This window comes from Leuciscus leuciscus, assembly GCF_965113295.1.
Source record: "Leuciscus leuciscus genome assembly, chromosome: 13".
NCBI classification, from domain to species: Eukaryota; Metazoa; Chordata; class Actinopteri; order Cypriniformes; family Leuciscidae; genus Leuciscus; species Leuciscus leuciscus.
In genome coordinates, this window is record NC_138737.1 from 26,673,824 (window position 1) to 26,688,030 (window position 14,207).

At 39.7% G+C, this 14,207-nt stretch overlaps 1 protein-coding gene across 2 annotated transcripts in view; it reads right to left on the reverse strand.

The window, feature by feature from the left end:
* Window positions 1–14,207, reverse strand: part of pdlim2 (PDZ and LIM domain 2 (mystique)) — a 74,355-nt gene that overhangs the window by 34,787 nt on the left and 25,361 nt on the right. For both annotated transcript variants that reach the window (XM_082187774.1, XM_082187775.1), the window contains exons 3-4: window positions 11,526–11,677; window positions 351–414 (exon numbers count right to left, since the gene is read on the reverse strand). In XM_082187774.1, the coding sequence (XP_082043900.1) occupies window positions 351–414; window positions 11,526–11,677 (216 nt within the window). The remainder of the gene's footprint in view (window positions 1–350; window positions 415–11,525; window positions 11,678–14,207) is intronic.

A 14,207-nucleotide genomic window follows, 5' to 3' on the forward strand; every position in this document is an offset into this window, starting at 1 on the left:
AATTTAATTCAAAAATTTCTTTAAAAAAAATAAAACTTTTGAACCGTAAAATAATATTGTATAAATCAGTGGTTCCAAACTATGCGGTGCATGCAGAGTTATAAAAAGGGGGGCGTGACAAGGCTAAGGGATGGTGTACAGTCACCAGATTGCTAAAGAAAAGAAACTGATAAGAGCCCACTGCGAAATTTTGCCGCTTATGTGGCACAAAATTTGACATTTTACATGCTGACTTTTTAACCATTTGAATTTGTTTGGTCCCCTTAGACTTCCATTGTATGGACACACACACCTCTTAAAATTCAAATTTTTGGGTAAACAAACCCTTTGATATTTGCTTTTTTACTGACCTGGAAGCGGCCAACCAGTTGTTCTGTGATTCCATTTGTCTGACCAGGAGTAGGAGGAGCAGGTCTGTGTGGAAAGATTCAAACATTAATACAAGGCATTTTATTTTAGTATTAAAAGGATCAGTGTGTTTAAAACCAAAATCTGTAACTTTAGTGCACGGTTAATCTGGGTCACTTTCTAAGCATAGTTTTATGATTACATTTCTGGACAAATTTGACAACCAGGAGATGCAATCATATTTTATAAGTTAGATACAGTACGATCCTGTGATAAAGTAGCTGGATAAACTTAAAACTTCCTTCAAAAGGAAAGAAAATCTCATGTTATCCTGAGACTTATTCGGCTACCAAGTAAATCTGACACAGACTGACAGAAAGAACCACATTGGAATCCCCACTGCCTTTCTTCAGGAACTAAATGTAGTGACATTTCCTTTCTCATCTGGAAGTGCAGATACTGGTATATTTAACAAAATGCAGAATGATAATGAGCGTGAACACAAGTTGATGAAATTCAACAGAGAAAAGACAGACTTTCTCTGAGTTTAAATACATTAGCAGAACTCGTGACGAGGAAGCAGCACATGTCTGAAAACGTTTATTTATCTTAAAATTAATCCCTGGCATATGTTCGCTACAGAAAGCGCTTTATAGCTTCATGAGCAAGGAATGCCACACAAGGGCCTGATTCAGAGCTGGTGCTCTGCATCTTCAGAAACCAGTCAAACCCAGGAAGGCTTTATTTCTCATGAAGCCAAGATCTGTTTTGGGAAAGTATCATTTTATTTCTTGAAAATTCTGCTACATAAACACTTGGTGAACACTTGTATTCCTTTACTCCGCCAGTTACTTAAAAGTAAAAGTTCATCAATTAAGAAAATGGATTCCCTCAGGCCACAAATCTGGTTTATTTGTTAACTTTTTCCGCTTCAAACTAAACTAAAAGCTTTGGTCCAATGAAGATGCTTGACACTCCTGAAAACCACACATCATTAAGAGTGCTTTAAACAGTCAGATTTAATCCTGAACTAAAGAAATGGAATGTTTCCATTCCTGTTAATGAGATGTTTTACTGCGAGGCTAAGGGAGAACATCCTCCTAGTGATGCCAGCAAAAACAAGACGTGAACAGCCCTGGCGGACACATACATTTCCCTCTACCTTTTGCTGCTTCTACTTCCAATTGCTTTATCTCTCTTACTTTGTTTCACTCCATTTCATCCTAATGTCATCATACTCCCTTTGATTTATTCTTTCCTCCTATTGGATATTCTGTTTTCCCCTTCACAGTTTCTTCTGTCTCTGGCTCAAAGCTGAGGTGGTCTGTAGCTGAACTTTGGAAGCATCTAAATGCAGAAATATTGTTGATGCGTGTGGTGGTATTTTTAAACAAGAGATTCAAAACGGTACGGTTATACAGTATAAACATGACTGAAGCTCTTGTAAAATACTGAACTGTGCTGATGCACACAAATCTGTCTCCGCATGACTGCACATCAAACTGCAAAACTAAATGGTTTCCATTATAACAGCACAGTCTATCTAATCTACACTAGTGTCCAGGGACGGACTGACAATCTGTGCGTTCTGGAAAAGTCCAGAACGGCCGTCGGCACAAAAAAAAAGTCTAATAAAGCAATATGAACAGCCAACAGCAGGGGCACTAATACGATCACTTATGCTACGTGTAAAAAACAACAACTGAGGAAGAAGAGTCGGCCTATAGCCACTGACAGAAAGTTAGTTTTATAAGGCTGCACTTTTAAATTTGCTTACATTATATTTGAATAGCAGTGGCTCTCCAACGTGGTGCCTGTGAGTTGCCCGCTAAACACATTCTATAAATAGCCCCAACTTGCCGTCGGGGTTCCAGACTTCGAATAAATTGTATAATTTTGCGACCTTTTCAACTAAACGTTTCAATTTGAACTTTTGCCTCTACAAAATTACCCAACTCTCTTTGATTATACGCTGTCATTTGCGTTGCGTATGAGAAACATCAAATGGCAAACGCTCAAAAAGCGGAACAAACCTTGTTTGATCTGAGCAGCGCATTATCAGCTCGGCCCAAAAAACAGCGATCGCGGCCAAAGCAGCTTGCGGGCTGATCTCGATCACGCGAACATTATTACACAGAGCTGCGCGATCCACTGAGAAGCATTTCAATTCAGCGCAGAATTCTCTATCTCTATTATAAACCCACAAATGACTATGTGATTTAAGCTTGTAAAAAGCCAGATGAAACAGCGCTGATATTCTCAACATATTGACGCAAAAAAAAAACAAAAAAACAGGCGAAACATTGTTCCGAGAACAAACCAGTTAGAAGACATTTCACACCAAAACTTATGAATTAACTTTAGTAAAACAAACTTTTTTGGCAGAAATGTGCCTGTATTCATATTAAAAATGCTGGTGTGTGAATGTATTAAATGTAGCCTAATGCAGTAATGTTTTGTTTAGAAGTAATGGCAGTTTATTTTTTTGTTGATTTAATGTTTGGGCTACTGTTTTTGATAACACATACAATAGGTTTATAGAAAATCCCCCCAAAAAAATCAATAAATATTTTCATAATTTTTCAGGAATTTTTTTTTTTTTTTTTTTTAACGCTTGTAAGTCTGAACCAGAATATCAAGATATTTGATTATTTCCCATATGATGGTGAAAAGTAAAAAAGCTTCACCATGTTATGTATAATAAATATTGGAGTATAACAAAAAAAAAAATTCTTCTAGATTATTTTATCCCTTGAGGTAGCCCTCGCACACAAAAAGGTTGGACTCTGGTATATAGTAACTATATGTTTTATAATTACAAGTTTGTAATTTGGGGTTACTGTATACACTCTCAGAAAAAAAAAGGTAGGAAAGCTGTCACTGGGGCTGTACCTTTTTAAAAGGTACATTTTTGTACCATATTGGTACCTTAATGGTAGCCTACATTTTAATACCTAAAAAGGACAAATTAGTACAGTGACATTTCATTATTTGTATTTTATGGCATTGTAGATTTTTTGTTTTTATTTGAAGGCTGAGGCTTCATTAATAAACAACCCCAATACGCTGATTTCACGCAGCCGTTATTTTGAAATCGAAAGCGAGGCTCCGGTGGGAAGAAAACCGGAAGTGTCGCCTTTAATCACAGGAGAGTCGTGAATGCGATGGCGTATTGTTGTGTTTAATGATGGTGTGTCAATTCTAAAAATGTACATACATTTCTTTCATACTTTAGACTATATACAGTGAAATTCATTTATAAATAAAATAATTTTTTTATATATAATTCAGAATGTAAAAAAAGAAGCAGGAATGAACTATATACATATCCTATATTGAATATTAACATCCAATAAATCGCGGCAGCAGCTTTAGGTTGGTAATCCAAGGCATTGTTGTTTATCTTTACTTCCGGGGTTCTTCCCACCGGAGCCTCACTTCAAAATGGCGGCTGCGTGAAATCAGCGTATTATACTAAAAAAAAAAAAAAAAAAAAAAAAAAAAAAAAATCACACTGCCGACACACATTTGTGTTCAAACACCATGTAAAAGTGATTTTGCATAATATGTCCTAAAGACATTTTCAGAGACAGGAGAAGAGATATTCGGAGAAGAGACAGTTGCACTTGAACACTGAAAAGCACTGTTTATTTTATTTGTATCTTTTTTTTTTATTGTATTTATTTGTGCTGTTTGTACTTGTAGTTTGATTACTTGTTTTTATTTTCATTATTTTTATTTGACATGGCACAAACCTAACAGTACTGAAACTGTGACCCTAAAACCGTGATAAAAACCGAACCATGAGTCATTTGAAACATTACACCCCTAATCTACACTGTACAGATACATACAGCGATACCAGCCCTATAATTCTGTGAAAGCTCAATACTGTTGAGTTGACATAAGAACAACTCAGAAAATAACAATCCTGTTCCAACTGCTTTCACTCTGGTCGATTCTCAACACCTCACTCAAAGAACTTGAGAAAATGCTGTTGGAACAGCAAGGCATTTTCACACTGACGACATTCACTTGTGTGCCCTGTTCAGTCCTCAGCAAGGATTGAGTGTCAACATATGAGCCTCAGACTAAAGTTTAGCATGATATTGCTAGGACTAAAACAGTTTGTCTTCTGATGCTCCTGTGCAAAGATCTACACTTTGAAAGACAAATACAGCAGCATGGCTGATACAGTATCATGCATAAATTCCCAGCAAAATTCTTAGCAAATTCTTCCATATTGCAACATGGTTTCTGAAGCAACTTCTTGCTAGACATTTATTCTTTGGAAGGCGTTGCATCAGAGCATCTTAATGCACTACATGTACTGCAGCATTCTGGTCATATTTTCAACTCACTAGAAATAAATCATTACATAGAATCTAATCAGTAATCATAAGAATGCCACAGAAAAAAGTAAGATAAAATAAGAAAAGGAAAGAAAAAAAACCCTGTAAAACCACATGAGACAGACATCAAAGGGTCTTCACCAGCAGGAGAGTTAGCACAGGAGCCATTAATACTAGACTCTGTAACCCAAAGCAAAGCCAGTTATTCGTGACAATAAAGAGATGAAGACCTCCTGACTAGTGTTGGGAGTAACAAACCAACTCTAACAGCAATACCAACTACATTTTTTCAGTAGTGTGAAAGTAGCTCAGATACTTTCAAAACAGTGTAGCTTTTGCAGTAAAAGGTTTAATGGTGTTCAGGCCTATGTTTTGTGTGAGTTTCAGTAGGTGTGCTGATAAACTGATTTGATGCAGTCTGATATGCAAGAGGAAACACTTTAAAAACAGCTTAAGGAAACTCATTCATGCCAACAATTCTTCAAATTCTTCAAACTGAATTCAAGACATGAGTCAATGTCCCTCCACTGTTACATAATGTAGGCAAGTTTTTTGGTAGGATGTTTTTTTCAGAAAACTAAAGGAACAAGTAGAGCAGGAAACTTCCATAACTCTGTATCCAAGTATACTAATTTGAACTTAGAGGGCAGACACACACCCTCTTCCTCCAATACTGTGGGCTACAGGAGATACACACACACACAGCTAGAGTGCCATTGTCGGCCCAGTGTTGTTTCTGGCCTGGTCAGAGACATGAGGTCAGAAGGGAAAAATGTACTCACATGGACAAAGTGCATGTGTGTGAGAGAGCAAAGGTACAATTGAGGCCAGAACTTTGTTTACTGGTGCTGGCATCTAAAGAGGAGCAAAATTGCAGACTTCAACTAAGTCAGTAAGATTACTGAAAAACTAGTCGACTAATTGATCTTAAGAAAGTCCTGCATAATTAGACTGGCTTTGGGTTCATCTGACCCCAATGTGTTTTAGGGGGTGTTTATGGAACTGGTGTTTAGGAGCAGTTTAATCATATGGAACAAATTTCTAGCTCCTTCAAACATTCAGTTGTTACTGAACTATTTTGACAAAGACAGTGTATATACCAAGACGGATCACTATAAATGGGAGAAAGTGCAATACAGCAGAATAAGTCCTGCCTCCTAAATAAAAGAGCCAATTGGTAAAGTCTTAACAGCACTGCAGCTGCTATTAGAAGCTCTGGTTGCCAATCGAAAAGTCAGTATCCTGAGATGTGCGCTTGGGACTGGACATGCGAACTGCACCAACCTGATTTAACTCTATTTGAGCAAAAGAAACAACAATTATAGATTAATCCTTATTAAAGTTACAAAAGTTATTTAGTCAAGAACAGTAAGTGAGTGATATTCTCTTTGCCTTGTTCTTTGTATAACAATGACACCGAAGACAATTTTTTCTAAGAAATAACATTTATTGGAAAATTCATGTCAGATATTATTGTTGATTAAAATTAGGGATGTCAAAATTAACGTCAATTTGGTATGGGGTGGGGGGGGGGGGGTAAGGGGGATTGGTTCAGTTTAACGTGTAATTAAAAAAAAAAATTTTCGCAATAATTTTTTCTGCCATCATATGGCTGCACTACAGTATATGATCAAGCAGACTAAGATGCAAAAATCTGTACTGGTGCGCTGTCTGTGAAGAGACTTTCTGTGAACAAACACCCGAAACTCACACACAGAATACCGCTTCAGATAGCGTGCCACTGCCGCATTGAGTTCTCCTTCGCACTTGAATGGACAAAAACACAAAACTGTGTCAAAATTCCCATTTTCTCCATTATCCTCGTAAGCACAGTCTTAAATGAGATAAAGTTAAATGAACGTTGAGAAATGAAGAGTTGAGAAAATAGGATGTCAGTTCCCTGGCGTGAGGTGTTAAAGTGACAGCAGCCAAATAAACCTGCTGCTGTCTGTCAATTAATATTGATCAAAGAACAAAAGACAGAAAATAGCTCACTGCTCTTGACTGAATAACTTTTCTAGCTTTAATAAGGATTAATCTATACTCAATTTATAATTTGTGCAGTAAAGATGTTTCATTATTCAATTTCTGTATATCTACCTGTTAGAGTATCTTAAAGCACTGTTTACAAGGGTCAAATAAAGTGTGCTTTGAACTGCTGTGCGATTAATCACATGAAAAATGTGCGATTAGTTAATAAAAACATTGTTTAAATGTGAGTTTGGAAAGCCATTTTTGAGACTTCAGTATTCCACAATACAAGTATAGAGGAGTTTTGCATGCCCAAAAGAGCTGCCTGGAGGCATTGACAATATGGCCGCTGAACGAACTGAAGTCACTTTTGAATGAAAAGATTTAGATTTTTCAAAATACAACCATCGCTGTCATTTAAGTCCAGTACTAATGCACTTGTACCCATTACTGACCACCTGAGAAAGTATTGAAAGAAAAGTAATGTAAATAAAGCAATGTAAATTGCTTTGTTTTTGTTGTTTTTAGTCAAGGTAAGCCTATCTTCGATTCTATTGTTACTTTGTATTTTTAACTTCACATAATCCTGTATTTTAGAGAGACGCGTTGGCACAATTAACAACAGCCGCGAGTGAAAATTAAAATTATTGTTACATTTGCACTTAAGCCTTTGCTCCTAGCAGGTTGGAATTGCCACATTTTCGCGTTATTTACACTTAATTGCCCGACCGAAACAGCATCTGCAAGAATAGCTTTAAATAGAGACATTTCAGATCATTCCAGCAGGACCAGCGACAAGCATACTAGAGGCACAGCTAGAACGCGCAAGTGTTTTTGCCAGAATACTCTGTTCACCCTGTTATTTCATTGTTGTTTTTAGTCAAGGTAAGCCTATCTTCGATTCTATTGTTACTTTGTATTTTTAACTTCACATAATCCTGTATTTTAGAGAGACGCGTTGGCACAATTAACAACAGCCGCGAGTGAAAATTAAAATTATTGTTACATTTGCACTTAAGCCTTTGCTCCTAGCAGGTTGGAATTGCCACATTTTCGCGTTATTTACACTTAATTGCCCGACCGAAACAGCATCTGCAAGAATAGCTTTAAATAGAGACATTTCAGATCATTCCAGCAGGACCAGCGACAAGCATACTAGAGGCACAGCTAGAACGCGCAAGTGTTTTTGCCAGAATACTCTGTTCACCCTGTTATTTCATTGTTGTTTTTAGTCAAGGTAAGCCTATCTTCGATTCTATTGTTACTTTGTATTTTTAACTTCACATAATCCTGTATTTTAGAGAGACGCGTTGGCACAATTAACAACAGCCGCGAGTGAAAATTAAAATTATTGTTACATTTGCACTTAAGCCTTTGCTCCTAGCAGGTTGGAATTGCCACATTTTCGCGTTATTTACACTTAATTGCCCGACCGAAACAGCTGTACTCACTCAAGCGGTGAAAGCATTATCCGTATATCTGTGTAATTTGCGCGCTGTCGCGGAAGCGTCAGCGGAAGCGTTCAGCTCTCGTGTTCAGGCTCCTCGTGTGAAGACCGACTCGGGAAAAGACCAGCGACTCTACCTGCGCGACTCCACCGAGCAAGGACACCAGAAAGGCACTTACGTATCTCCTCTTCCCTTTCTCTTCCCTCTACTTACCTTATTGTTCACCTTAATCAACATGTGCTTTCAATACATTCCTGTTATCTCTCGGCACCGTCCTTTCATCACGCGCAATAGGCAGCGCAATACTGCCAATCTGCGTCCCATCCCCACATCCTCACATACTCCTCTCTCTCTTTCCGTGGGTCTATGGAATTGTCAGTCAGCAGTCAATAAAGCTGACTTCATTCCAGCCTTTGCATCTCATTCTACTCTTAGTATCTTGGGGCTGACTGAGACCTGGATTCGTCCAGAAGACTCAGCAACCCCTGCTGCTCTCTCTAGCAATTTCTCCTTCTCCCACTCCCCTCGCCAGTCTGGGAGAGGTGGGGGTACAGGGCTTCTCGTTTCTAACAATTGCAAATACTCCACGCTCTCTTCTCTATGCAACAACAACTCATTTGAATATCATGCTATTACACTTACAACCCCCATTAAAATCCATATTGTAGTCATTTATCGCCCCCCAGGTCAGCTGGGTAACTTTGTAGATGAGCTGGATGTGCTGCTGTCCACTTTCCCTGAGGACGGCACCCCACTTCTAGTCTTCGGTGACTTCAACATTCATCTCGAAAAGCCACATGCAACAGACTTCACCTCTCTCCTAGCCTCTTTCGATCTCAAACGACTCATCACCACAGCTACTCACAAATCAGGCAACCAACTGGACCTGGTTTACACACGCAACTGCACCACAGAAAACATCCTGGTGACACCTCTCCACGTTTCAGATCATTTCCTCATTACTTTCAGTCTACAACTCTCTACCCCTGCACCCCCACCCCCACCACCAGTCACTTTCAGACGAAACCTGCGCTCACTTTCCCCCTCCCATCTCTCCTCTGCCGTGTCATCCTCTCTTCCCCCACCCTCACAATTCTCATCTCTGGATGTGAATACCGCAACGGACACCTTATGCTCCACTCTAATCTCTTCTCTAGACATTATCTGCCCTCTCTCCTCCAGGCCAGCACGCACTACTCCCTCTAACCCCTGGTTATCTGAGGTTCTTCGGGAACACCGGACCAAACTCAGGGCAGCGGAGAGGAAATGGCACAAATCAAAAGACGCATCTGACCTGAGTATGTATCAATCTCTCCTCTCCTCCTTTTCTGTTGATGTTCATGCTGCAAAATCTTCATACTTCCACAACAAGATCAACAGCTCCTCCAACACACGATTACTCTTCAAGACATTCAACTCTCTCCTCTGTCCACCTCCACCACCTCCCGCCTCCTCCTTAACTGCTGACGATTTTGCGACCTTCTTCACCAACAAAACAACAGCTATCAGCAGTCAGTTCTCAGCTCCACACACACAGGAACCCAGACCGACCCCTTCCACAGCCAATACCCCTCTGTCCTCCTTTTCTTCGCTAACCGAGGAAGAAGTATCTACACTTCTCCTCTCCAGTCACCCTACCACCTGCACGCTTGACCCCATCCCCTCACACCTTCTACAAGCCATCTCTCCCACACTTCTACCATCACTCACACACATCATCAACTCATCCCTCCACACTGGCACCTTCCCTACAGCATTCAAGCAGGCTCGGGTTACTCCACTGCTCAAAAAACCAACGCTAAACACATCATTGGTAGAGAATTACAGACCTATCTCTCTCCTACCATTCATTGCGAAGACACTTGAAAGAGCTGTCTTCAACCAACTAACATCCTTCTTGTCTCTAAACAACCAGCTGGATGTCAACCAATCTGGCTTCAAGAAAGGACATTCAACTGAGACTGCATTACTGTCAGTCACAGAAGCCCTACGGATCGCAAAAGCTGCTTCCAAATCTTCAGTCCTCATTCTCCTGGATCTGTCTGCTGCCTTCGACACGGTGAATCATCAGATCCTTCTGTCCACCCTCTCATCACTGGGCATCACAGGAACTTCACTCCACTGGTTTGAGTCCTATCTCACAGGTAGGTCCTTCAAGGTCGCATGGAGAGGCGAGGTATCCAGAGCACATCAGCTGACCACAGGGGTTCCCCAGGGTTCAGTTCTTGGTCCCCTCCTCTTCTCCATCTACACCACATCACTGGGACACATCATACAGGCACACGGTTTTTCCTACCACTGCTATGCTGATGACACACAGCTCTTCCTCTCCTTTCAACCAGATGATCCCACAGTAGCTGCACGGGTCTCAAGCTGTCTGGCGGACATCTCCACATGGATGAAGGAACACCACCTGCAGCTCAACCTGGCAAAGACTGAGCTTCTCGTCCTCCCTGCCAATCCGTCTCTACAGCACGACTTCACCATCCAGCTAGAGTCATCATTAATCACCCCATCAAGATCGGTCAGAAATCTTGGAGTAACGTTTGATGACCAGCTGACCTTCACAGATCACATTTCAAAGACAGCTCGATCATGCAGGTTTGCACTGCACAACATCAGGAAGATCAGGCCTTTCCTAACTGAGCATGCAACACAACTTATCGTCCAGGCCCTGGTCATCTCTAGGCTTGACTACTGCAATGCCCTTCTGGCTGGACTCCCAGCATGTGCGACCAAACCCCTACAGATGATCCAGAATGCTGCAGCTCGTCTTGTCTTCAACGAGCCCAAGAGGGCCCACGTCACTCCTCTGTTCATCTCTCTGCACTGGCTACCTCTAGCTGCTCGCATCAAGTTCAAGGCACTGACGCTTGCTTACAGAACTATCACAGGCTCAGCTCCCTCCTACTTTCACTCACTCCTACGAGTCTACATCCCTACCAGACACCTACGATCGGTCAACGAGCGACGTCTCGTGGTTCCATCACAGAAAGCCACAAAATCACTTTCCAGAACATTCTCATTTACAGTTCCATGCTGGTGGAACGCTCTCCCCACCCTCATCCGGAATGCAGAATCCCTGACAACATTCAAAAAACAGCTGAAAACCAATCTCTTCCGTGAGCACTTAACCTTATAAAAAATAAAAAATTAAAAAAAAAAAAAATAAAAAAAATAAAAAAAAAATCCTTTCCCTTTGAAACATCACTTATCAGGCTTATGCTACTCTGAATAATACCAGAACTTCGTATTTTGAGCACTTCCTGCGTTGTTGTTGCTTTTGCCTCTTTATGATGACTCGCTGAACTTAGTCCTAATTTGTAAGTCGCTTTGGATAAGGGCGTCTGCTAAATGACTAAATGTAAATGTAAATGTAAATGTAAATAAATAAATAAATAAATACCTTTCTACGAGCAGTTGCAATTGTGTCGTGCAGCTCTTGATTTTGTTTTGTGCCTCTACATTCAGCATCTCGCCAGTATTGAGTCCATTAATCTCCATGATGATGTCACTGGGCTGAAGACAGGCCATCTCTGCCTTACTGCCAGCGTTCACCTTGGGACAAAAAAAAAAATCAACCAATTAGAACTGGGACTCTTTAGTCTGAACAGCTAATAGACCTTCAAAGTATGTGGCCCAATAAGAAGAAAGCTATTGAATTAGTGTCAAAAAGGGAATCCATAATATATGCAATTATTTTTGCCAATTCTGCTTATACTAATGTAACAATATGTAACTTACCAACACGTGGGTTGAATTATTAGTAATGTTTTTTATTGTGTATATTTACAAAATAAGGTTGTATTTTGTTTTACAGTGTGCAAATTTAGTTTTAGCGCCACAGACTTTTTACTTTTACAAAATCAACCTACCAATGGGCTTACTTATAGTGGAGTTATAGTTGACAGAATCTTAAAAACAACTCTACAAGGACTGCTGTCAGTTGAGCAAAGCTTAGAATTCCCTCAAGACTCAGTCAATAAGGCCACAACCTCATTAGTAGCAGAAGAGGAAAGCAGCCTGACTCAAAACACTCAAACAGCATGGCACAGAGAGGCCTTGAGGACTGCCAGTCAGCTGCTGATGTTAGCTGAAAGCAGTAGGGCAGAGGTGCCATGTCTGAGGACCTGCTCGAGTGCCAATTAACTGTTGCTACAGAGACGCACGGAGCGCGCCTTATGTAATCAGAGTACGCCTCGCTTCACGCGGAGCATCAATATACCAGTGGTGTAAAGTATTTGAACAAATGTAATTAGTTACTGTACTTGAGAATCTTTTTGGCTACTTTGTTGTTTTACTGCGATTCAAAGATATTATCAACTTACTCTACTGGACTACATTTTTGAATAAGTATATATACACACTCTTTACTTCAATACATTTGTGATGAGTAGTGCAATTACTCGTTACATTTTGCATGGCACCTTTTTGCGCAAAACAGTACTCTTTGATACTCTATCTTGTGCAGTTTGCCCTTGCTCATCCAAACTTTCAAAAAAGCTACTTTACACGAATGTACAATGCTGCATTGAAACATTCCTGAGGTAATTAAAGTTAAATAAAAAATGACAGTGCCTCAGCTGCCTTAACACTTAGTTTACATAATTATTCATTAAATAGAATACGCACATGTACCATTCATCGTCATAACTAAAATATTTATGAATGGTTTGTATAATAAAATATTTATGAATGCTCAAATGCATACATAAACTCCATTGCAGAGCAGTTTAAAAAAATCTGTTTCAACAGCTCAGCACATGATCTGATCACCAGTCTGAACAAACCCTAACAATGGAGCAAAAACAGTTGGTTGATTTTCACTCTCCACTTCCTGTGAAGTGATGTATCGATGTTCCCTAATTCCCTATGCCTTTCGAACTGAACATGTTCGCTCCCTTCAGATCGGAATATCACTTAAGTATTTAATCTCACTTTAGTATTTCGGAATACTCTATGAAGTTTACTTCTCAGTCCACCTACGGTCAAAAACAAAACAACAAAAAAAACTTGTGTGTTTGTGTGCATCTCACTCACTTTCCTTAGAAGCGTGACTGATGCACTACAAACAGAGAGAATGTATATCTCATTTATGCTCGCCCTTAGCAGAAATAGACACCCACATTCGTAAGACTATTTGCAGTACATTCACGCCAGATAGAGACTGCTTTGAAAACAAAACCAAAGATAAAAAAAACGAAATATAAAAGTGATGCGAGCAACCCTATGCATTTTGCCGCCTTCTGCCTCGTCGTTACCAAGCAACAGGGGTAAAAAGCTGCTACTTTAATGACGCAAATGAACTGCGGTTCGGACCCAAATAATATAATGTGAACACAATCCAACAGGGGAATTTAAAGCAAGTGTGAAAGCACCCTTATATACGAGATGAGGACAAATGAGGCTAAACCTTCCATTACAAGTAGGCTTTAACTATTTAATTTGACTAAACATTATTTTATTTTTAATCTGCTAAATTGAAGAGACCTTTTTGAAGAATATTGGAGAATATACAGAGCAAGTGGCAGCAAATCAAGCATCAATCATCACATCCATATATATATATATATATATATATATTAAATAGATCCAAGACAAAACAGTAAAAAGAAAAATTGTTATACTAAGATTGGCATCTGAGCCATTTATTCAGTGCCTGCTTAAAACCTCCTAAACTGCTGATCGTCTTTAGATTTCTTGGTAACCTGTTCCACAAGCTTGTTGCTACATACAAAAAGGACTCTTTACCTAAATGACTCTTAACTCTAGGAGGTAGAGAACTAGGGAGAACTCTTAACTCCCTGGTGGAGTAGCTGTGAACATCTCTCACTCTATTAAAATAATTGATCAAATATTTGGGGACAGCCCCATGCACAGTCCTATGTACCATGCACAGGTGAATCTATTTTTAACCACCCAATAATCTCAGAATGAGAAGTATCAAGATGAGATCTCATGGGGAGGTTCAAAATAAGCCTTGTAGCCTTATTTTGAGCAGTCTGAAGCCTATGTTTCAGCTGCTTTAAGACACCATTGTACCAAGAGCAACATGCGTAGTCAGAATAAGGCTGAATTAGAGCACTTG